Source organism: Lissotriton vulgaris, chromosome 3_1, assembly GCF_964263255.1.
Source record: "Lissotriton vulgaris chromosome 3_1, aLisVul1.2, whole genome shotgun sequence".
In the NCBI taxonomy this organism is placed as follows: Eukaryota; Metazoa; Chordata; class Amphibia; order Caudata; family Salamandridae; genus Lissotriton; species Lissotriton vulgaris.
The window spans coordinates 377410141-377434676 of NC_141689.1; the positions used below are offsets into that span (position 1 = coordinate 377410141).

Consider the following 24536-nt stretch of genomic DNA (forward strand, 5'->3'; position numbering starts at 1 on the left):
GGTCCAGACTGTTTTGTGATCACAGTCATTGATCATTAGCAGTCAATAACGGGACTGTGAGTAAAATGCAAGAACTGTCTAGGTTGTAACTTGGAACACCATTGTATCTTCTGCATGGCTCACAAGTTCTTATTGTCTGCTTAGATCAACAGTGCAGGTGTAATGGTGCCATGCACAACACTTCACATTGTTCCACATCCTATGCTGTATATTAAAAAAATACCTGGTATCCTGTCCTGCCAAACACTACCCTTTGGTAATCTAAGCTCCTAACCAAATATAAAAATAAACAAAATAAAAAACTGCTTCCTGCCCTATCATGATTAAGTGTGTCCCTCTCCAGCCCAAATACATATCATAATGGTATCCTATTAAATACAAGTACCGAGAGAATTAATCTCATTTTACAGTGGCCATGCTATGCTATGGCCTATAACTAATACGTTTCAAACGTGAGAATTTCTTTAGAAAAGTATTCTTTATGGAGTTACAGCTGAAAATGTTTTCTTGCCTGGATTTGCTGGGATTTAATCAAATCTAGCAATTCGGACAATGTCCACTCCAAAAAAGTGACCTGAATAGTTTCTATAGTTGTACTCAGTCAAGGTGTCAGCAATAGATGGCGGAAATAAATCGATACTGCACACCATGCGGGAACATCTGCAGCATTCAATACATCTTTGGACAATTACAGCGAAGAATGCTCTTGACTTGTCATGTTGTTAAATCAGGAGACTATTTACCATCATGTGACTCAGTCAAATGCTACAGAAACTGTTAAAAAGGAATCGGCTTAAAATACTAGCTAAAGACACAAAGTGTCCTTGGAGGACAATGGAAAAATAGTAACGAAAAAATGTGTATGCTACTCCACTGCTTTAATTTAAAATGCACACATGCATTCCGATCCGAAAATATTTTTAAATACAACTCATAAATCGCTCATTATGAAAAGGAAATCAATTATACATTTTACGACTCACCTGCTACAGTTTGCATCTAACACAACATTTTCCATTCTTTGAATTATTTCGTCCATTTTAGTTTTCCCTTTTTCTTTCCAAGTGTCTTCCAAAACTGACCCAGTCAACTACAAATACATAAGCACAGCACATAAGCAAAGAAAAGTAGATGTTAGGTTACTGGGTTCATTTTTCATCAAGTCCATCCTCCCAATTCAGAAACATTTTATACCAAACCAACCCTTACACCAACTCGTTTCATGGTAGATGGGAGAAAAAAAGATGCTTATACATGACTACAATTCGTCAACTTTGGTATCTTTTATAGATTCACAGGCTGGAGAATTTTGTAGGGAAGCTCGGAGCTCTTGGTTATGCACAGTTAAGTAACCATATAAACAGCACTAGACTATATGAAGCCGATTCACCTATGTACCCCTAAATATGGTTAATGAAGCGGGCAGTACCAACTCTACACAGAGGAGGAGCGGATCAGATGTTCACAGCAGTAAATATACAACAGTAAAAAAGATTGACTACTGGGGAAGTGGGCAGGTCGTATATGAATCTAAAAAAGATAACATTGTGAACTGCATTTACAAGTAAGTAACTTTCTGTTCCAACATTTGATCTGTCATATTCACAGTCTAGAAGAATGATTATTTAGCGGTAAATGTAAAATACACTTGATAAAGAAGCAGGAACGGATCTTACTTTAGTTAAAAAGGGCGCACAACGCAGTCCAACCAACTGCCTCCTCAAATGTCTTCTGGCCACTGAGGAAGTAATGTTTGTTAAGGTGCAAGTGAAAAACAAATGCAGTAATCGGCAGCCCAGCAAAGAGTGCAGCTGTGGCTGCTATGTCTGTGATGGAGTGAGCTTGTATGCTGCTTCGGAGTTGTCTGCTGAACTTCCTATGGCAGAATTCTAGGCTTGTTCAATTCAACGGACTACACCATGGTTTGATGAGGCACAACCTTTGTTAGCAATGCCATAGGATGTAGAGCTCACCTGGTTTTCTAAGTCTTTGTCCTGGCCACTAAAGAGGGAGTTTTCAATGACAACAGTTACAGAGTAGATCAGTGAATTGGTTCGAATGGACTTCTCAGTGCCTGCAGGGACAGTATTTAACTACGCGTGTGGAGTTTGCTTGGTTATCGGTGGCTAAGCCCAGGGTAAAACCATTAATAAGGGGGTGGAGGCGTTCTAAGGTAGCTGAAGACTGTGGCCAGGTAAACACGGATGGAAGACTATTTTAATCCAGTCTGTTTCAGATGGTGGAGGTAAGGCAAGATTTTTTGAGGATGCAGGCTTAAAGGTTCCAGATTGTGATCTGCCTCCAAGGTACACAACCTTTTCCATTCAAAGAGCGTGTCTTTGTTACGACGCTCTCATCACCATTAGATTATTTTGACAGTTAGGCTGTATGTTAAGGGATCCGAATTCCAAGTCTATAGCAGCCATGCAGTCAAGTGGTTGATAGCTAGTTGGCAAGTAAGGGTTGATGGAGCAAGGTGAAGAACAAGATTTTGTTCAAACTTGTGAAGTTAATCTCCCATAACAAGTAATTGAATTAACAAGCTTGTGGTGAAATTATTAATCAACTTAGTTTAAGAATACATTCATCAATACACGTGGGAAAAACTAATGTGCTTTATGTTGCATACGCAAAGAAAAATAATAAACTAACCTTATCTATTGTCTTTGTCAGTATTAAATGCGGCAGTTAAATTAATGGCATGTGCTTATTTTGTGTGCTTATGTTATGTTTTTCTGTGATGAAGAGCTCATGGAGTTCGTGCCATTCAGAAAGGAAAAGTAACTATAATGCTGCTGACTGTGCTTTCTGCTAGGTAACATAATTAACAGGATTAATTAGTAAAGGAGGAGGGTAACAGAATGGGTCTCAATTCTTTAAATAATTGATGTCTTGTGTTTGTTTAATAATAGTTTCCAAAATGAGGCCTAAAGATGGTTCAGAAAACATGGCTGACAGAGCTGCAGACGCAAAAGCCTGACCAGAATGAAGTCTTTACACATGTGTAGCTGTGAAGATTTTTACTGTATTGTCATCGTGAATTGAAAAAGCAGTTCTTTGGTCGCGTTGAACGTGCTCATGGAGAGATGGCTCAAGGACAGGAACTTAAAGTGTTTGCCAAGGTTAGGAAGTAAATGTTCGAAACTCGAGAAAAAAGTAACTTTCTTGAGGAAGCTGAAAGATGTGGAAATGAAAGGCAATAGGGCTTATTTGAAGCCTGGACTTGGTCAAGAGTAGGAGATGACGTAATAATTTTATCATGGACTGACACAGGACAGCCAATGAAAAGCTCGGATTTGCTTAAAAGAATGTAAAATGGGGGGGCGTGGCTAGCAGCCAACGATGGCGGCCGCAGCTTAGAGAGGCTCCCGGGTAGAGGCGGCTTTCCGCAACAATCCGTACAATTATCCTGATCCACACCGGCTACAAAGGGTGGACCGGACCCGGAGTCCGTGCAGCGAGCGGCTACAGAACTTTTGGGCGCGGCGACGGACCGAATAAGCACACTCCCGCTGGCCGGAGACGGAGGAGGAGCCGGGCCTACCCTCGACCGCGAAGCAGCGGAGTCACAGTTCAAGCAGACCCGGCCGGAAGCGACCTGAAGCCGGGGCCGAGGGACAGGAAGTGTCGGCTCGTCAACTGCGTCACTCCGCAGAACCACGAAACTCCCCTCGGCGGCCCGAGCTCACGTGCACACCTTGCCATCGCCTGTTGACACTGCCCGGGCGTGCAAAATCCTGTCGGAGGCGCAGACGGCGCCGCACACGTTGGACTCAACACCGCCATTGCCCGGCGAAGACGACCAGGAAGGCCGCTTGGCCGCCTCAACGATAACTGCGCCATGTCGAACAGGGGCCCCAAAAACACTTCTACCCAGGCCAAATTGGACAAATTTGCATACGAGAGACACTCACCCCCCCAGGACCAACGCAAAACCGTCGGAAAAGTGGCGGAGGCCGAGGTGGCGAGAAAGGCCACGCTGGATGATGTCCTGGCGGCGTTGGCACAGGTACAAGAGACTGTGGGGGCCACGGCGACTGAGGTCACCTTAATCAGGGCGGATCTCCAGAAAATGAATGAGAGGGTCAAACAGGTCGAAGTGGTCACTAAATCACTGGTCGAAGATGTGTCCGAACTACAGACGGCAGTGGAGCGCTTACAAACTGATAATAAGCTGCTCAGGGACAAACTGGACGACCAGGAAGGTCGCTCACGGCGCAATAATGTCCGCATTTTAGGTGTGCCGGAATCGGAAGACACAGGGGCGCTGGACCTGTATGTGGAAGATTTGGTGAAAAATCGACTCCAACCCAAAGGCCTATCCAATTTCTTCTCGGTCGAAAGGGCCCACCGCGTTCCGGGGGGAAAACCCAAGACGGGAAGGGCACCACGGCCGATACTGGCTAGACTTTTCAATTTCCGGGATCGAGACGCCATTTTGCAGGCCGCAAGAGTGGCGCCGGCCATCCAAATTCAAAACTCGAAAATTGCCTTCTTCCCGGACTAAACAGCGGAGGTGTCTAGAAAGAGGAGAACATTTCTGGAAGTCAAAAAAACCTTGAGAGAGAAAGAACTGCCGTACTCAATGGTATTCCCGGCTAAGCTACGGGTGGTAGCGGACAAAAAAGTGTGGTTTTTCGATTCCCCGGACACGGCCCGGGACTGGCTGGAGGGCTGGCACACTGTTGGACGACAGCGCAGGACACATAGGCCAGGTCAAGATCGCAGGGGAGGCAGCAGGAATGGTTCGCAAGCATCTGGTCGAGTGGAGGGTGCAGAACGCTCGCCCTCCCATGGATTTGAAGGGGGAGGCGGAGATGAATGATTCTGGCTACAGACTCTGTAATTCACGCGTTCGCCAATCGCCGAACTGACTTGTTGTTTTCATAGCTGCACGTTGACTCTGGCATGGCAACCCCGAGAGCCTACAGGGGAGCCGCCAACCCGGGGAGACGCTCTCCCCCCTACACGCAAGTACTCTGGTTTTGGGATGGGTAAAGCACTCTGCTCAATTGGGGTGGCGGGCAGTTGGAAGTCCGTTAAGCAGGGGGGCAGGGAGGGGGGTTTGTTTTGAAATGTTTCTGTTTGGAATGCACGCCAATGGTCTAGGAACGATGTTTTGTTTCTTATGGGAATCAAGGCACATTGCTGGGGACGGACAGTGATATTATGCCCCCATGATGCCTCTGAACGCCTCGCTGCGCGACGACGCAGCCGATAGACTGGTTACATCCCTTGGGCAATACAGCACGTACCTCATAATCCCCAATGGCTAACAATTCAGTGCCGACAGGGGGGGTGACTCCCTCCGACGCACAATGCCCGCCTCTGACCTTGATGTCCTGGAATGTGAGAGGTTTGGGGGACAAGGTTAAGCGGGGGTTGGTACTAACTGCTATTAAGCGACTGCGACCTACTGTGGCACTGCTGCAAGAGACACACTTGGTAGGGGGGGCTACGAAGGCCTTGGATAGACGTGGTTACAAAATGTGGGCCCACTCTGGTTTCACGTCCGGCTCCAGGGGGTCCGGCATTCTAGTACAGAAAAACTCACGATTCATGCCCCTATCTTCTAAAACTGGCGACCAGGGCTGCTTTGCGGCCGTGCAAGGGCAGTGGGAGGGGAAACTCTTTAACTTAGTGTCAGTGTATATTCCACCGGCTTTGCATTCGGTCCACCTCCCAAGACTAGGGGACTTCCTTCTAACTCTCCCCGAGGGTGAGATCATTCTAGGGGGGGATTTCAACGCTGTCATGGACACACAACTAGATAAACACCCCACACCGACCCCGACAGGAGGGGAAACGTATTTTCGACGATTTACCACAGCCATGGGCCGGACGGACATCTGGAGGCACTTGCACCCGGGCATGCAGCAATACACCTTTCACTCCGCAGTGCATGGCAGCCTGTCCCGCATTGATTATTTCCTGTCGCTGGGGGATGGCCTCTGTCATGTGGATACCCTGGTGATTCACCCTCGAGGTATTTCAGACCATTCACCGCTCACACTGACACTTTCCCTACAAACGAGAGCACGTAAACGCATTTACCCCATGCACGCATCATATTTTAAGGTTCCACAGGTTCGCAAAGCCCTCAAACACGCCACGACACAATACTTCCTTGAAAATACACACTCAGTGCGTTCCCCAGCAACACTTTGGGAAGCCTATAAAACGGTTCTACGGGGCCAAGCCATTAACACCATAACCGGTCACAAGAGGCAGTAGTCACAGGAGCTGGCCGATCTGGAGGTGACATTACAAGAACGGTCCGCGGCTCACGAGCTACACCCTTCCCCCTCCACCCTACACGCACTCACTCACTCACTCTCCAACAGCAGCTGTATAATGATCACCTGCGTTTGGTAGTTAGGGGACACATAACCGACACTCAGAATAGGATTTACGAAGTGGGGGACAAAGCAGGGAAAAAGCTGGCGTGGCTCGATAAACGTGAGGGCAACTCCAGGGGGATCCAGCGTCTGAAAGATGAACAGGGGGTGCCACACTCTGATCCTAGGCGTATAACAGAACTGCTTGCGACCCATTTTGAACGAGTTTATACCCCGACGCGAAAGATTACACCTGAAAGTGCCAGGGCACTCTTAGCGCCGATTGAGGTCCAAACATTATCACTAGAGGCATCGAGTGAGCTGGAGGCAGACATTACAGCCGATGAAATCCAACTGGCCATTAAAGCTCTGAAACCGGGCAAGGCAATGGGACCGAATGGTATACCCATAGAATGGTACCAGATGATGCCGGAAACCCTCAGCACACATTTGTTGGGGATGTTCAAGACATGTTTAGAGAAGGGTTCCCTTCCGCTAGACCAGCGAGTGGCAACTATCGTAACTATCCCCAAGCCGGGTAAACCACCAGAGGACTGTTCCTCTTATCGACCCATTTCCTTATTGAACGCTGAAGTGAAAATTCTGGCCAAGCTCCTGGCGCAAAGGATCCTGCCCCATCTGTCATCGATTATACATCCGGATCAGTCCGGATTTATGCCGCATAGGAACACAGCGTTGAATTTGCGGCGACTGCATGGTATCCTAGCTAGAACTGACACCATCAACTCACCGGCAGTGATTCTAGCACTTGACGCCAAAATGGCATTTGACCTGGTGGAGTGGGAGTACCTTTTCGAAACGCTGAAGCATATGGGGTTTGGACCTCGCTTTCTTGCTTGGGTCAAACTGCTCTACACAGACCCAGTAGCTCACGTAGTGGCTAATGGCCACATTTCACGCACATTCCCGCTGGGAAGAGGCACGCGACAGGGCTGCCCTCTGTCGCCCCTGCTGTTTGCCATCTCACTGGAGCCTCTTGCGACTCTCATACGAACCTCTCCCCTCCTCAAAGGTATACCAGGGACCGGGGGTTGGGAAGACCGTCTGTCCCTATACGCAGACGATATGTTGCTCTATCTAACTGACCCCGAGGAAGGTGTACCGGCTTTATTGCGCATTTGCGACACGTACGGCAGGGTCTCCGGCTACACGCTAAACTGGTCCAAATCAGAGTTATATGTCTTGCAAGGCCCGGCCCCGACTCTCGACAGCTCGTGCCCGCTGAAACTGGCGGGATCATCATTTAAATACCTAGGCATACATGTCACTAAAGACCCAGCAGAGTTTATGGATAAGAATCTAAAACCACACTTGGAAAGGCTTAAACGGGATGTTGGGTTCTGGTCAGGCCTGCCGTTGACACTTCTAGGTAGGGCGGTGCTTTACAAAATGATGGCGTTGCCACGCTTTTTGTAATTTAATTTCTAATTTCTAATTTAAAATACTTGTAGAGCGCAGCGTACACCTTGCGGTTTCTTGGCGCTGGGGGGATCGGCAACTGAGATGAAGAGGGACCAGGGAGAGATGAAAAAAAATATTGAGGGAGTTTTTAAGTGGGGAAAGCCTGGCTGAAAAGAAACGTTTTTAGTTCTCTGCGAAAAGGGAGATACTGAGTAGCAGAGCGGAGGTGGTCAGGGAGTGAGTTCCAGAAGGTTGGGGCTAGGGTGGAGAAATTAGCCCCGCCCCACTTTTTGCGAGTGAAGCGAGGGATCTGGAGGAGGGACCTGGAGGAAGACCGAAGTTCTCTTGTAGGTACATAGGACTTGATTAGTGAGGAGATGAAGGCAGGGGCAGAGCCCTGACGGGCCTGGAAAACCATGCACCCGATCTTGAATAGAGCCCGTTCCTTTATGGGGAGCCAGTGGAGCTCCCTGAGAAGGGGGGTGGAATGGTGATATCGAGGGAGGCCGTACACAAGCCGGGCCGCTTGATTCTGAACGGTCTGGAGTCTACGCAAACTGTAAGCAGGGATGCCGTGGTAGAGAGCGTTTGCGTAGTCCAATTTGGATATTACAAGTGCGGCCATGATGATCCTGAGTGCCTGGGGGGAAAAGAAGCGGGAGACAGTGCGGATAGTGCGGAGAGAAAGGAAACAAGAGGACACCACAGAGCTAATTTGTGAATGAAGGGTGAGTTGGCTGTTAATTTTGACCCCAAGTGTTTTGACCGTGGTGGAGGGGGTCGGTGCAGAGCCAAGAGAAGGGGGCCAGAAGAGAGAGTTCCAGGGACTGGATGAACCACCGGTGAGAACCAGCTCGGTTTTATCCGGGTTCAGTTTAAGGTGGTTGTGGTTCATCCAGTCCCTGATGAATGTCATAGTTGACTGGAAATTGGAGACCGAAAGAGGAGAAGGGGACAGATCAAAGATGAGCTGGAGGTCATCCGCGTAGTTATAGACAGTGACCTCCAGCCGCTGTAGTGCAAAGATGAGAGGAAAGATATAAAGGTTGAAAAGTAAAGGGGAAAGCGAGGAACCCTGGGGAACACCGCAAGTGACAGGGAGGGGAGTAGCCGTGAAGTCGCCTAGTCGGACCGCCTGAGTGCGTTCCCTCAGAAAGGAGGAGAGCCAGATCAGAGCTGATCCCCCGATGCCAGCCGCCTTGACACGGGTGAGTAGGATGGTGTGGTCCACCGTGTCAAAGGCGGCGGAAAGATCAAGGAGGACCAGTGCCTGGTGTTTATTTTCGTCCATACCTTTTCTGAGTTTGTCCAAGACTGAGACCACGACTGACTCGGTCGAGTGCCTGGGACGAAACCCAGCTTGGCGGGAGGCCAGACTCCCATTTGCCTCGACATGGGCGCTGAGCACCGCGGTGACATGGCGTTCCATCACCTTGCCCAGGAAGGGTAGCAAGGAGATAGGGCGATAGTTGGCCGAGATAGAGGAGTCAGCGCCAGATTTCTTCAAGATGGGCACTATGGTAGCTGCCTTAAGTGGATAGGGTACTACGCCTTGTGCCAGGGAACTGTTGAGGAAGGCAATGGGGGGGTCGGGGCAGCTGGAATAGATTTGCTGCAGGACTCGTGCTGGGCAGACGTCCGCGGGAGATCCCGACTTCACTTTAGGGAGTATCTCCAGGAAGGAATCCTGCGTGAGGGGAGGAATAGAAGTAAGCAGGTAAGGGAGGGGAGGGGGGGCGGGGTCGACGAAGGCAGAGGAGGGTGGAGGGATATTGACCTTAATGGTTGCTATTTTGTCCAAGAAATAGGTATTGAGCTGGTCGCAGAGAAGTTGGGAGGGAAGGATATTGGGCGAGGTACGGTCTGAGAATGCCAGGTCATTCACTGTTCTAAAAATTTCCCTGGGTTTGTTTTCGGCGGAGGTAATTTTAAATGAAAAGTAGGTGGACTTAGCAGCCAAGATCGCTGTTTTATATTTGTCCAGTGCTGATAAGTAGTGGGTTTTTAATAGGGGATCGTAATTTTTCCTCCATTGCCTTTCAGCTTGTCGGGCGCTCAATTTAAGGTCTTTTAGGTGGTCATTGAACCATCTATTACAGTCCTTAGGTCAGCGGATGGAGATGCGGCGTAAGGGCGCCACAGAGTCGCAGCCATCCGCCAGCCAGATGTTAATGGCTTCGGCTTGAGAGGTAGATGTTAAGCCAGTAAGGATAGGAGTAGAGTCGCGTAGTATGGAGGTCAAGGAGGGGTAATCTAATCTATTCCAGTTCCGTGCCCAGGTGTTTTTGGCACGCGGAATTTTAGACATCGCGTTACGGGGAATAGAGAAGGAGATGAGGGCATGGTCGGACCAAGGGCATGGCGAGACAGTGACCGAGGCCACAGGGAGATTGAGGGACCAGACCTGGTCCAATGTGTGCCCATGGCAGTGAGTGGGGACGGCTATGTGCGACACAAAATTGAGAGTTGAGAGGCAGTCTGTGAACTCTTTAGAGGCTGAGCACTCGTGCAGGTCTAAGGGCCAATAATTGAAGTCCCCTAGCACCAAGACCGAAGCGTAGTTGACCACTAAGTTGGCCAGTAGGTCTTGAAAAGCCGGCAAGAATGCAGGCGAGGGCTGAGGGGGCCGGTACATTAATAGACAGGTGATGGGGGGGGAAAAAGAAAGAGAACGGGCTACCAGAAAGTCAGCGGGGGGAATGGGGGGTGAGGGGAGTAATTGGAAATTCAACTCCGGCCGAGCGATCAGGGCAACCCCACCACCAGCCTTGCCCGCCGGCCGGTCGGCTCGAAGGGCCACATAAGAGGGGGGTAGGGTGGCTAGGAGAGCAGGGAGGGAAGTGTCACAGTACCAGGTTTCGGTCAAGAGCAGTAGGTCAGGTTTCTCAGTATCGAGTAAGACGAACAGCTCATGGTGGTGCTTGACCGCTGACCTGGTATTGAGTAAGAAGACAGACAGTGCCAGCGAAGGGGGGGGGGGTCGGGGGGAAGGGTGGGGTAGGGTGACGGGGGAGCGGGTAGCGGGAAGTGAGGGGCTATGGGGGAAGTGGGGGCAAGGCCTAGAGAGGAGATCAATCTGCGGGTAGAATCTGGAAGTAGCCATTGACCTTGAAGGGCAATAAGATCCTTTGACGAGTAGGATGTAGTTTTGGCATAGATTCGTGCCCCTAGCCCCGTCCGGCCGCGGACGGGCGCAGACGGGCTTGCCTTAGGCGCGCCTTCGGCGCGCAAAAGTCGCGCCCGCTGCGCTCGTCCGCTGCGCTTCCTGCCAAAACACATGCTTTATACCGGTAGGTGAGGAAGTTGGGGGGGGTGTGGCCAGCCGAGGGGGCGTGTCTCGCCTCGCCCTCGAGAATGGCGACTGAAGCGAAGGGGTCGTTGCAGCGAGTAGCGCTGTTCTAGGATGCCAAGATACAGGTAAAAAGGGATATCAGGTTTTAAAAGCACAGTAATTAGACACAGAATACAGTTTTAAAATTTCGTCCCTGCTCCCGGCTTTCCGCCTCAGGAGCCAATCATTAGTGCAGCGCCTGGCGTTGGGGGCGCGCTATTTGTAGTCGTGGCGGGGGGGCGTGGCCAGCCGAGGGGGCGTGTCTCGCCTCGCCCTCGAGAATGGCGACTGAAGCGAAGGGGTCGTTGCAGCGAGTAGCGCTGTTCTAGGATGCCAAGATACAGGTAAAAAGGGATATCAGGTTTTAAAAGCACAGTAATTAGACACAGAATACAGTTTTAAAATTTCGTCCCTGCTCCCGGCTTTCCGCCTCAGGAGCCAATCATTAGTGCAGCGCCTGGCGTTGGGGGCGCGCTATTTGTAGTCGTGGCGGGGGGGCGTGGCCAGCCGAGGGGGCGTGTCTCGCCTCGCCCTCGAGAATGGCGACTGAAGCGAAGGGGTCGTTGCAGCGAGTAGCGCTGTTCTAGGATGCCAAGATACAGGTAAAAAGGGATATCAGGTTTTAAAAGCACAGTAATTAGACACAGAATACAGTTTTAAAATTTCGTCCCTGCTCCCGGCTTTCCGCCTCAGGAGCCAATCATTAGTGCTCGAAAATTCGCCCTATCCTGTGCCCCCCTAAGTTTTTCCAGAGAGTTGCGGTTTTGGTTTCCAACCTGCTATGGGGTAACCTTCCGGCGCGCGTGGCACAATCCAAACTGCACAGAGACTGGTATAGCGGGGGCATCGCGCTACCGAATCTGAAACTGTACTATTGGGCTGCACACCTTAAGCAAATTAATCAATGGGTCCACGCACCGCATACCGAGCCAGCATTTCAATCGGACAGGGTGCAGTTGGGCACAAATAGTCTGTTGGGTCCGCTATATGAGCACCGCAAGATACGGACACTAGCGGGCCCCACTAAACTAACTGTTCAGTCATGGCACGCAGCTACGGCAGCTCTGGGCTGGAAAGGAAAGGTCACCAAGATGACTCCGCTGTGGGACTCTCGCGCACTAGGCAATCTAAGGAACACTAAGGGGTTCACGCAGTGGGACACGATAGGAATTTCCACGGTGGGTGATCTGTGGGAGAGGAATGAGGTGATCCCCTTTGCCCGGCTAAAAGAATTATATGAACTCGGTGACAGGGAACTTTACAGATACATTCAAGTCCGGCACGCACTGCTCGTAGCCCTCCCAGCCGACACACCGCTGCCCGAGTCTTCACCCTTGGAAGATCGTCTCCTCACTGATTACATGTTGGAACGGGCGACGTCCCTCACTTACCGTAAGCTACTCAATAATACCCCAGATCCTACACTCTACCTGAAAGAGAAATGGGAAGGGGAGGTTAGCGACATGGATGAACATGAGTGGAACGAGGCACTTGGGTCCCCTAAGGAAGTAGGCATCTCGGCGCGCATGCGGCTAGTGCAATTTAAGATCCTACACAGGGTTTATTATACAAGGACCATGCTACACCGCATACGCAGGGCGCCCCATCCTTACTGTCTGCGAGGGTGTGGGGAGGAGGGCACGTTCTTCCATACCATATGGGACTGTCCCAAGATCCAGGAATACTGGAAACAAATACTCTGCACACTTTCACAAGCATTAGACCACTCCATACTGCCGGACCAGAGAAGGTGCTTACTAAATATATGGGAACCTACCGACTTGTCCAGATATGAACAACTTTGGGTCACGGCGGGGCTAATGGTGGCGAAACGTGACATAGCACAGCGCTGGGGGGCGGCAGAGCTACCAACCAAGTCCCAGTGGTGCCTGAACATGGATCGAGTAATGTTGACCGAGCGAGCAGTATACTCCAGCCGAGCCTGCCCAGGGAAATGGAATAAGATTTGGTTGAAGTGGAATGAATATAGAGGGGACATCTGCGAACCATTGTCAGAGGATGATCAGGACGACTCAGACGACGAGGGTGAGGAGGGCTGAGGCCAGGCGGAGTAGATGGGTGGGATGGAGGCCTTAACCGCTTCATGAGGCCTTACCTTAGAGTTTAGAACTGTGAGTCAAGGGGGGTGGGGACATGTGTTGTAGGTGGATGCATGTACGTAATGGGATATGATGTTGGATTTACCTTCTCCCAAGATACACTTGTGACTTGAACTGCACTGATCCGTACCAGACCGTAATGTCATTCCTACCGGTTTACCGTTCAGAGTTTGTTATTTTACAAAAAAGAGAAAATTCCATCAAAACCTCATTCTCTGCTTATAATACTTGCTTAAACTGCACTTTTATTTTTTCAGCAAGCTCCGTCAGACAATTAATGTAACTGTTGTATTACTATCCATTTCGCTGAAACACACTGTGAACAACGATCTTGAAATGGCGGCCGGCCCGCAGGGTTGTAGGCATTCCGCTGTGTACTATGCAAAGTGCAATAAAGGTTTTGGAAAAAAAAAAAAAAGAATGTAAAATATAGAAAGTGTAGCTAGAGAGAAAGGTATAAAGTCTGACACTATGAGCAAGGAAAAAACTTCTACTTTCCGATTCCTGAGTGACGTGACATGTTGTTGGACCTTTGGCGCATGTAAGGACAGCAGACTTTTAATTGATTTTTCCTTTCTAGGTGAAGAGAGAAATAGTCAGGCAAATAGATTTAGGAAATGGAAACTGGTATTTTGCTAATACTTTGTTTTCTGAGCTTGTTTTAAATATGTCCGTTTTAAATTTATTTCCTTATTAATATGCTGCTTTCTTAATCGCTTATAAAATAAAGATTCTAAAACGTAAACGCTTTTTCTTTATGAAAAAATAAAGTTAATAAAATTAGATTTGAAAAGAAAAGCTGGTCTTTTTTATTCATGGTCTAGTTTCCATCAGTTGATCCAATCGCCTTAGTGGGTTGATTAATAAATAATAAATGTTTAAAACCATGGTAAAGTTAAATAAACTGCAGTTGTATATAATAATGTAAATAATATGTGAATAGCTTTATTAATCACACCACCTGATTTAGTTGCTCAAAAATTGTCTTATTGGTTTATGGGCCTTTATATGTGTTTCATGATTAATGGTGAGTATTGAGGTGATAGGTAGTGTTTATGAGACAGTTTTTCAATCAGAGTGCTGGATTAGGGTCCTTGGAGAGTTCCCACGGGTCTGCCTAACAAAACTGCTTGGCCCAAGCTGGGGCTATCAGGATTAGCATGCACAGGTCTTTTCTTTAGTTTTAGAAGACCTCCCAGGATGAGGGGGGCTGGACTCTCACTTAGCAGCATGCCCCCCTCAGGAATTCATTTGCTGGCAATACGGAAGTCGGGCGCTGGGGTAGGTGAGTGCACACACGAGACCCTGCTCTTCCCTGGCCCCCCGTCCGCGCACTCTCCTTGGTCCGCATCCCCTCTACATCCCAACCCGCGCTTCACTGACCACGAGCACCTTACTTTGTCCTTCATCTCTGCATTTACGTCTCGCGCACCTCACAGAGCATTAGCCTCTATATTGTGTGAATGGGTTGGCGTTGCTGCAACCGCCTTGCACCCGTTCTTGAGCAACCGTTGACCCTGCCACCAGGTAGGTCGCCCCCCTAGCCACCGCGTGGGCCTCCTCCTGCTGTGTGCTACGCTCTGCCCGCTGGGTTCCTCCTGCATTTCTCGTCTTCCCTGTGCCTGTGTGTTCGCCGTTTACCCCGCTTTACCCTCTGTATTGTTAATTAGTTTCATTTGTTCCCCTTTTGCCTCCTGTCACCAATTAGTTTAGTTTTAATTGTTTTAGTTAATTTTTATTTCCCCCCGCTCCCCCTTGCCTTCTGTGCCCTCCCGCCTCCCCCTCGTATTCCCGCCGCTCCCATTCGCCACCCCGCTTCCGCCTCCCAGCTGCTCCTCCCTCCCTCAGCCGCTCATATGCGCCGATTGGGCACCAAAGGCGCGCCAAAGGCAAGCCCGTCTACACCCGTCCGCGCCTGGCCCGCGCCCAGAGCCAGAACCCCTGGCCCACGTTGTTGCCATCGCACCGACTAACTTACGACGCTGCAACCCTCTACGCACTCAATGCCAGCCGGATCCCCGCCTGCTACCGAGCCACCCCGAAACGCACCCACGGACCCTTCACCTGCCGATTCACCTGCCTCCGAACTTGCACCGCACCCGCCAAGCCGAGCCCCAACAACAACCACCTCAAGTGACATCCTGCTCAACGCACGCTCCGTCCACAGGCACGCCGTCGAACTCTGGAACCTCCTCAACACAACATCACCAGACGTCGCCTTCCTCACAGAAACCTGGATGAACGCCTTCTCAGCACCCGACATCGCCATAGCCATACCGGACGGCTACAAGATCACCCGGAGAGACCGCATCAACCAAACCGGTGGAGGCACCAACATCGTCCACAAAAACACCATCCGCATCACCACCAACTCCGACGACACCCTCACCGCCGCCGAACACCTTCACTTCCAGATTCACACCGACCCCAAGACCACCCTCAGAGGCACCTTCATCTACAGGCCCCCGGAACCACGCACACAATTCAGCAAAACCATCGCAGACTTAGTCAGTCCACACGCCCTCACCTCCACAGACTACATCCTCCTAGGGGACCTCAACTTACACCTGGAGAACAACAAGGACTGCAACACCGCCGCCCAGCTGGACAACCTCGCCAACCTCAGACTCAAGCAACTGGTCAACACCCCCACCCACTACGCCGGCAACACGCTTGACCCCGTCTTCTCCTCCAGCAAGCACATCTCCTTCAGCCACTCCACCGGACTACACTGGACAGACCACAGCTGCGTCCACTTCACCTTCAGGAAAACCAAGACCCAACACCACCCGCAACAGATTCCCCACAGAAGCAGGAGCAAGATCACCGCCGACCAGCTCACCACCTCCCTCAGCCAGAACCCACCCACCAACACAACTGACCCCGACGAAGCAGCCCGCAACCTCACACAGTGGCTCACCGAATGCGCTGACGAACTCGCACCACTGAAGAACCCTCCCAGCAGACCCGGCAGCAAGAAAGCCTTGTGGTTTACCAACGACCTCAAAAACTCCAAGAAAACCTGCCGCACCCTCGAGAAAGCCTGGCGCCACGACCAGACAGCAGAACGAATATGCTACTTACCAGTATGCATCTGTTCTTGGCATGTAGGGCTGCTGACATTCATATCTGTGCATAGATCGCCGCCTAGTGTTGGGTCCGGATGATTGCACATTGTTGTCCTGGAAGAGTCTTCGAAGTATCACGAGATAGGTGGCTCCTCCCCTGGACTACAGTGCGCATGGGCATCTACTCCATCCCCAGATTGTTTTTAGCCATTGTGGCCAAGATGGAGTGAAACTCAGTGAATGATGACCATGCTATGAGTATATGTGAACACTGCAGCTGCTACAGGCGCCGGGGAGGAGGGCGGGCGATATGAATGTCAGCAGCCCTACATGCCAAGAACAGATACATACTGGTAAGTAGCATATTCGGTTCGAGGCATGTGGGCTGCTGAATTCATATCTGTGCATAGAATACATAGCAGTCCCTCCATTAGAGGCGGCCGCCTGTGCCAGCTGCAGCAGTTTGAAAAAGTGTTTTGAGAACAGCCTGCCCTACAGATGCCTGCTGTTTGGAGTGCACATCAACACAGTAATGCTTAGTAAATGTGTGTGTGGTAGACCATGTGGCTGCTCTACATATGTCTTCCAAAGGAATGTTTCCAAGGAATGCCATAGAGGCCCCCAACTTTCTGGTGGAGTGGGCTCTTGGCGGAATGGTAAGAGTGCGCTTTGCTTTAACATAGCAGATCTGGATACATTTAACGATCCACCTAGCAATACCAGCCTTGGAAATAGGGTTACCTTTGTGTTGAGGCGCAAAGGCGACAAAGAGTTGCTTAGTTTTTCTAAAATCCCTGGTCCTATCAATGTAATACATTAGGGCCCGTTTAACGTCAAGGGTGTGGAGCATGCGCTCCGCCAGTGACTCAGGATTTTGAAAGAAAACAGGTAATTCGATTGTTTGGTTGATGTGGAACTGAGACACAACCTTGGGCAGAAACTTAGGGTTAGTGCGGAGCACCACCCTGTTGGAATGAATTTGGATAAATGGCTCTTGGATTGTGAGGGCCTGCAATTCACTAACCCTCCGTAGCGATGTAATTGCTATGAGGAAAGCCACTTTCCATGTCAAGAACTGAATCTCGCAAGAATGCAGTGGTTCAAAGGGAGGACCCATCAGCCTGGTAAGGACCACATTGAGGTTCCACTGAGGAGCTGGTGGAGTCCGTGGCGGAATGACTCGTTTGAGGCCTTCCAAAAAAGCCTTGATGGCAGGCACCCTGAAGAGTGAGAGGTGCTGCCTATTTTGGAGATAAGCGGCCATTGCAGACAGATGAATGCGAATGGAAGCATAGGCCAGATTACACTTGTACAGATGGAAAAGGTAACAGATGATGTTCTGAATAGAAGCATCCAGCGGGTTAATGTTGTGGTCCGCACAATAAATGACAAACCGCTTCCATTTTGCCGCATAGCAGGCTCTAGTAGTGGGCTTCCTCGCCTCCCGAATGATGTCCATACAGTCGGGAGGTAAGTTTAGGTAGCCAAACTCTAGGACTTCAGGAGCCAGATCGCCAGGTTGAGCTGTTGCGGGTCTGGGTGCTGAATGACGCCATGGCTCTGCGTCAGAAGGCTGGGTGTGAGATGTAGCCTTTGATGCGGTACCACGGACAGTTCTAGAAACGTGGTGTACCATGGTTGGCGAGCCCACGTTGGAGCAACCAGGATGAGAGTCATTGAGTGCTGCCTGAGCTTGCGTGCCACCAGCGGAATCAGGGGTGCTGGGGGAAAAGCGAACGCAAATTTGCCTGACCAGTTCATCCATATCGCATTGCCTTGCGATTGTGGGTGTGGAAACCTGGCGGCAAAGCTTCGGCATTTTGCGTTCTCCTTTGTGGCGAACAGGTCTATCTCTGGATGACCCCACCTTTGAAAGTACGGGTGGAGTACTGATGGATGTATCTCCCACTCGTGCATTTTGTGGCTGTACCTGCTGAGCAGGTCCGCCATCTGATTGTCCTTGCCCGGGAGATGTTCTGCCATGAGGAAGATGTTTCGCTGAATGGCCCACTTCCGCATGCTCTGAGCCAGATGAGACAACCGTGGAGACTGTGTACCTCCCTGCTACTGAATGTAGTACATGGCCGTCATGTTGTCCGTCCGGATCAACACAACCTTGTTGCACAGATGTACTTTGAAGGCTTTTAGTGCCATGAAGATCGCCTTCAGTTCTAGAACATTGATGTGAATCTTCCTTTGCTGCTGTGTCCATAGTCCCTGCACTGTGTAGTGGAGTACATGAGCTCCCCATCCCTGGAGAGAAGCGTCCGTCGTCGGGATGATCTGTGGCACAGGCTCTTGGAACGGTCGTCCCTTGCAAAGGTTTTGTGGATTCCACCAATGCAGAGAGTTGTATGCCCGACCGCTCACCAACACTAGGTCTTTCAACTGTCCGTGAGCCTGAGTCCACTGACGTGCTAAGCACTCCTGAAGCAGACGCATATGTAATCTCGTGTGCGGGACTATGGAAATGCAGGAGCTATCATGCCTATCAACTGCATGAACACTAGCGCTGGAAGCGAGTGTTGAGGTCTGAATTTTTGTATCAGCGATTGAATGCTGCTGACCCTCACTGAATTCGGCTGCGCTGTGGCCGCCAGAGTGTTTATCGTCGCACCCAGATACTGCCGTATGTGGGCGGGTTGCTGGTGGGACTTTGGGTAATTCAGTGAGAATCCCAGATCGTGAAGAAGGTGAATGGTGTGGGACATGTGGCGGCACACTGCTGGGCCGACTTTGCCTGGATTAGCCAGTCGTCCAGATAAGGGTAGACGTGAATGTTCTGTCTTCATAGGTGTGCTGCCACTGTCGCCAGGCACTTTGTAAACACCGGGGTGCCGTGGTGACTCCGAAAGGTAGAACCTTGAACTGGTAATGTTGATTTTGGATAGTGAACCTGCGGTATTTTTTGTGTGAAAGGTGCAGCGGAATATGAAAATAAGCATCTTTCAGATCTAAAGTTGCGAGGAAATCTCCCTGACTGAGCAACGGTAGGACTTGCTGCAGTATTAGCATGTGAAAGTGCTCCGACAGAATGTACTGATTGAGGGGTCTGAGGGACCCGTCCTTTTTTGGTATCAAGAAGTACAGTGAGTAAACTCCTGTGCCTCTTTCTTTCGCAGGCACGAGCTCGATTGCCCCTTTTTGCAGCATGACGAGGACCTCCTGCTGCAATAAGTGCAAATGCTCGGCGGACATAGGACGGTGTCTTGGGGGTATGTTGGGTGGAGTGGATGTTAACTCCAGACAATAAATGTACTGTATAAGCTGTGTGACCCACCTGTCTGTGGTGATGGACTTCCAGACTGGCAGGAACTGTTGAAGTCTCCCCCCGACCGGTGTTGCGTGGTCGGGGGGCAGTGACAAGGCGTCACTGTTTGTTAGTGGCGGAGGATCTGGAGTTGTTGTTTCCACGACCTCTGCCTTTGGCGCTGTTTCCATAATATCCACCTCGACTTTGTTTGGTGTATGTGGTCTGCGTGTTGCCTTTATAGTACTGTGTGGTTTGGGAGAGCTGGCCTCTGGAAACTCTAGTGCTTGAGCGACGAAAAGAACCACCCCTGAATTGCTGGGACTGCAGAGCCCCCATGGACTTAGCAGTTTGTGTCCTTTTTGATCTTCTCCAAGGTGGTGTCCACCTCTGGGCCAAATAGATGATCAGGGTTTACTGTCTGATTAAGAATGGTGGTCTGTATCTCTGGCTTAAATCCTGAGATTCTGAGCCAGGCATGTAGTCTCAGCATGACACTAGTGTTGATAGCTCTGGCCGCGGTGTCAGCCGCGTCCAGTGCACATTTAATAGAAGCATTGGATATCAGCTTCCCCTCTTGGATGAGCATCTCAGCTGGCTCTTTGTATTCGTCTGGCAGGTGCTGCAACAGGGTCTCCAGTGTGTCATAGTGTGCCCTGTCATACCTTGCTAGAAGTGCTTGTGTATTTGAAATGCGCTAGATATTGGCCGCTTGAGCTGCCACCCTTTTCCCTGATGCCTCAAACACCTTAGATTCCTTATCTGGGGGAGGAGCATCACCCGTTGTTTGTGAATTAGCCCTCTTCCGGGCATTAGAAACAACAAGAGAGTCCAAAGGCAACTGTCCCTTGATGTAAGTAGGGTCACTAGGTGCCGGTTTATACTTCTTCTCAATTCTAGGGTTTATCACCCTGGCTCTCGTAGGTTCTTTAAAGATCTCCCCAGCATGCTTCAAGACACCCTTCAACATAGGCAGAGTCTTGACAGTCCTCTCAGACGGAAAAGGTGTCAAACGAAAGTCCACTTCAATGGGGTCAGCATGGAGCTGGACGTCATGATTCTTAGCTGCCCTTTCAATGAGGGCATTAAACGCAGCTGAATCCTCTGTAGGCAACGTTTTTACAGCATACATCTGAGTGTCTGGGGTAGAGTGAGGATCACCTGGGTCAGCACCAGCTGCCCAGGGTTCATTAGTATCATCTGGCTCAGTGTAGACAGGATAGCTGTACTCAACATCATCACCTTCCCCAGTGTCCACATCTGAATAAGTGGGTGAGACATCATGGCCACGTGGAGAAATCGGTTCCACCGACTTCGGCACCGAGGACACCTTCTCGGGCACGTTGGTGACCATCCTAGGGGTGAAAGCCTTCGGCGCCACTTTCGGCAGCAACGTGAAGTGAATGGGCGTCGACGCTTTCTGAGGTTTATCGACAGGCTTCGAAGGGGGAGGATCTTTTGGCCCGACATTTGAGGCCTTGTTCTTGATGCGCTTCAGGGAGTCCGCCACTTGCTTGGAGAAAGCGGCGGACGGCTGCGTCGAGTTGACGGAATCCTTCGAGGCACCACTAGACGTGGACTCATGGGTTGGGCCGCTCTTGGCCTTGTTTTGTCGACGCGGAGTCTCGAGAACCTTCGGGTCTCCGAACCCTTTGTCGGTGTCGACAGTCTTCGGCGCCGATTTGCTCGGCTCGATTGCCTTGACCTTTGTTTTTGGCGTGCCAGACTTCGTTTTGACGCCCTTGAGCTGTTTCTTCGGATCGACAACGCCCTTTTGCTTCGTTGGTGCCGACAGGTCCGAGGGCTTTGATCCGACCAAAGCAATACGCACATTTGGTTTTGAGGGGGGCACCAGTGCTTTCACTTGCGTCGAGACCGGTGTCTTCACTTTCAGTTTCGTTTTCGCAGGGTTAGGCTCAATATCAATGTCCGTAGCCGAGCCCGAACGCGGGGCTGTAGAACTCACTGGAAGATCTTGGGTAAGGCCTAGTGGCGATCCCTCGACCTGAGCCTTTTGAAGCGTTTCGGCCATAATATCAGTTTGAGTTAGCTCTTCGCCCGAGCTATCTTCCATGGACCCAAGGCCCCATCGTCGTCTCCTACCTCGTCGACGACTTCTTCCGCTTCGAGCATTTCAACGTCCGCGTCGTAGTTGTAGTCGACCTCCGACGCGGGATTCGACAGGTTCTCACTAACTTCCCGGTCAGCTCCCTCATCATCCCCGGCATCGAATATGTTCACAGGCGCCGGTGCAGTCTGATGGGCCTCCTGGCGCGCAGCGCGACAATGCACAAGAGTCTTCTTGGATCGAAATCTTGAACAAGCCATGCAGCTGGCTTCATCATGATCCGGCGACAGACACTTGTTGCACACCGGGTGGACATCGATGTGGGGATACTTGGAGTTGCACACGGGACATCTCTTGAATGGACTCCTGTCCATGATGTTCCGTCGATAAGGTCTTTGGCGTCGACTGGGCCTTCAGCGTCGAAAGCACGCAGCTTTCTGGAATCCGGCTCGAAATGGAGCTGGAAGAATCGGGCACCGAACGCAAAACTATACCGATGAGAAAAACTAAAGGCCTTGTGGCCTTAAGAAAGTTTTATATCGATTCCGACTAGAGTGAACCAATATACATCCGAACCCGTTGGCGGAAAAAAAAAAACAATCTGAGGATGGAGTCGATGCCCATGCGCACTGTAGTCCAGGGGAGGAGCCACCTATCTCGTGATACTTCGAAGACTCTTCCAGGACAACAATGTGCGATCATCCGGACCCAACACTAGGCAGCGATCTATGCACAGATATGAATTCAGCAGCCCACATTCCTCGAACCATTATGGCTATAAGGCTTGGTTAGATCGAGAGGTGGACCATTCCTAGCAAGAAACCGATCCGGAGGACTGACCAGCGTCACAGTTCCACAGTTTGGGACCCAAGTATGAGAAGGAGCGACCGCCATGCTAGCTAGTTTGACTCTGGGAACTGTGTAGAGGTACTGGCTGCAAATTGCATGGAGCAAGAGGGCTGGTAAGGTACCACCAGCACTTGGAGTTACCACGGACCAGTGCTCTACCTGCGTTTATGCATGTAGCATACTGCTTTGAACTGTATCTGTTTGTCCATTACGAGCCAATGAAGCTCGCGAAGAAGACATAATAGAGAGGCATATTTAGGGAGTCGATATAGAAGACTGGAGGCAGAGTTCTGAACTACTTGTAGGCATCTAATAGAGGCCATTCTGCCCCTAAGTAGAGGATATTTCCGCAATCCAGTCTTGATAAAAATCAAAGTTTCAAAAAACAAGGAAACCCCAGTATGCAGAGTTTTTGGTTATAAAGCTTGACGGCGTTTCGATCTCAATAAAGCGAGATCTTCATCAGGACGAAACAAGTGTAAGCAGGTGGAATTTCGTTTAATGAACCGGTCTGGGAAACCTGGGGGTCCGCGAGAACAAGCGGTGCAGTAAATGGGTTCTGGGGAGGCCACGGGAAGAGGGAGACCTGTAATAAGTTGCACCGTGGGGTGATCTGCCTCAGCCGAAAGAAACTGTGAATCGTTAGTACGAAGCTTGGGGAGCCAAATGAAGTAGCAAAATCCAGGAACAGCACACAGAGCGACCAGTGGGAGCGAGAACAAATCTCCGTTGACCGTTACAACCAAAAACTCCTCTACTGTATTTAATTAATTTGGAGTTTTTATTTTGTTGTTGTCAATGCAATGTAAATTTTAATGTCACAAGCACCCCTCACTTCACGCACCTTTCAGTTTATGTGTGAGCACTGGAACTATTACCTTAAAAGCATACGAGGATACTACATTTATGCTGTTAATAAATGTGATGTCATACCAAACCTTGTCTCTCTACATACATTGCGTAACCAGTCCCGCCTAGACTTTCCTTAAACAACTCCTGATTAACGCTGTTCTAAAGGAATTCCAGGAGCCTAGGCTACCCAAGGACTCTTTTGGCCTCTTACTGACCATTTTTCTTTCCAAATACTTGATAAAAATCAAGGTCTGAATAACTGTCCTTTGTGCTGAAAAAGGTAGAATCCAGATTTATATTAGCCATTTCAGGAATGCAAAGCAAGTCAAAAAAACCTTAGCATCCTGGGGTTTCATTGATAGATTGACAACCAGCCAAAAACTTAAGTTCTTTACTTCTGAAGCAGGTTCTGTAAGAGTACCTAAGGTCTCAGGCCATCACTCTGGGCTGCTAAGGAGGGGGTTCTTACCCAACACTATTACCTCAGTCTTCCCACCACTAAGTTTTATTAGTGGTGGTGAAGTGTGGCTCACTGGTTAGAGCAGGCAGACCTGGAAGCAGAGGTCAGCCCGGGACCAGGGTTCAATTCCCGGCTCGGCGGGTCTTGAGTCCTAAAATGTCCATGGACTCGACTATTCTAGCTCCGGTGCCTACTCCACTCATGGGTTCACACTCTGTGACTCTGGGCATTAGCTTGCTTAATCTCCACAACGGGGTTATCTCACAGGGGAATACCAGGATGGGTTCCCTAAGCAAGCGCTTAGAAACCAGTGGTGATTTGCTCTATATAAATTCCTGTACATTTACATTAGGTTGGTGTTCATCCAGTTTGAAGTCTTACCCAGGCAGGAATTCAGGGCCTCAGAATTAGGCCCCTGAGCAGAAGAGAAAAAGGTAATGATTTGAGTATCATCTGTATAGGAAAACATGGTAAGGCCACAGCTTTCCACCAAGTCCGCAAGCGAACAAACGTACGAGTTACTTACCTTCGGAAATGATGTATCTGGTAGAGACGATTCTAGCCGCAGATTCCTTAATGTAGAATTATCCCCAGGCATGAGACTGGATCCGGAAATTTCTTGCCACAGCATCTCTGCGCGCCGGGGGGACGGCATCACGTGACTCCGCCCAGGCGTCGTCCGCACGCGTGATGTCAGTGAGGTCACATAAATTCCACCCGGAGCACCTACATACCTTTTTTCAGAGAACTTTTCCGCGCCACAACAGGGGGCCATCAG

The 24536-nt window shown here is 50.1% G+C and overlaps 1 protein-coding gene across 1 annotated transcript in view; it reads right to left on the reverse strand.

Annotated features, from left to right (window-relative positions):
• Positions 1-24536, reverse strand: part of PAIP1 (poly(A) binding protein interacting protein 1) — a 637739-nt gene that overhangs the window by 285388 nt on the left and 327815 nt on the right. The window contains exon 7 of the mRNA XM_086960605.1: positions 984-1090. Within this exon, the coding sequence (XP_086816731.1) occupies positions 984-1090 (107 nt within the window). The remainder of the gene's footprint in view (positions 1-983; positions 1091-24536) is intronic.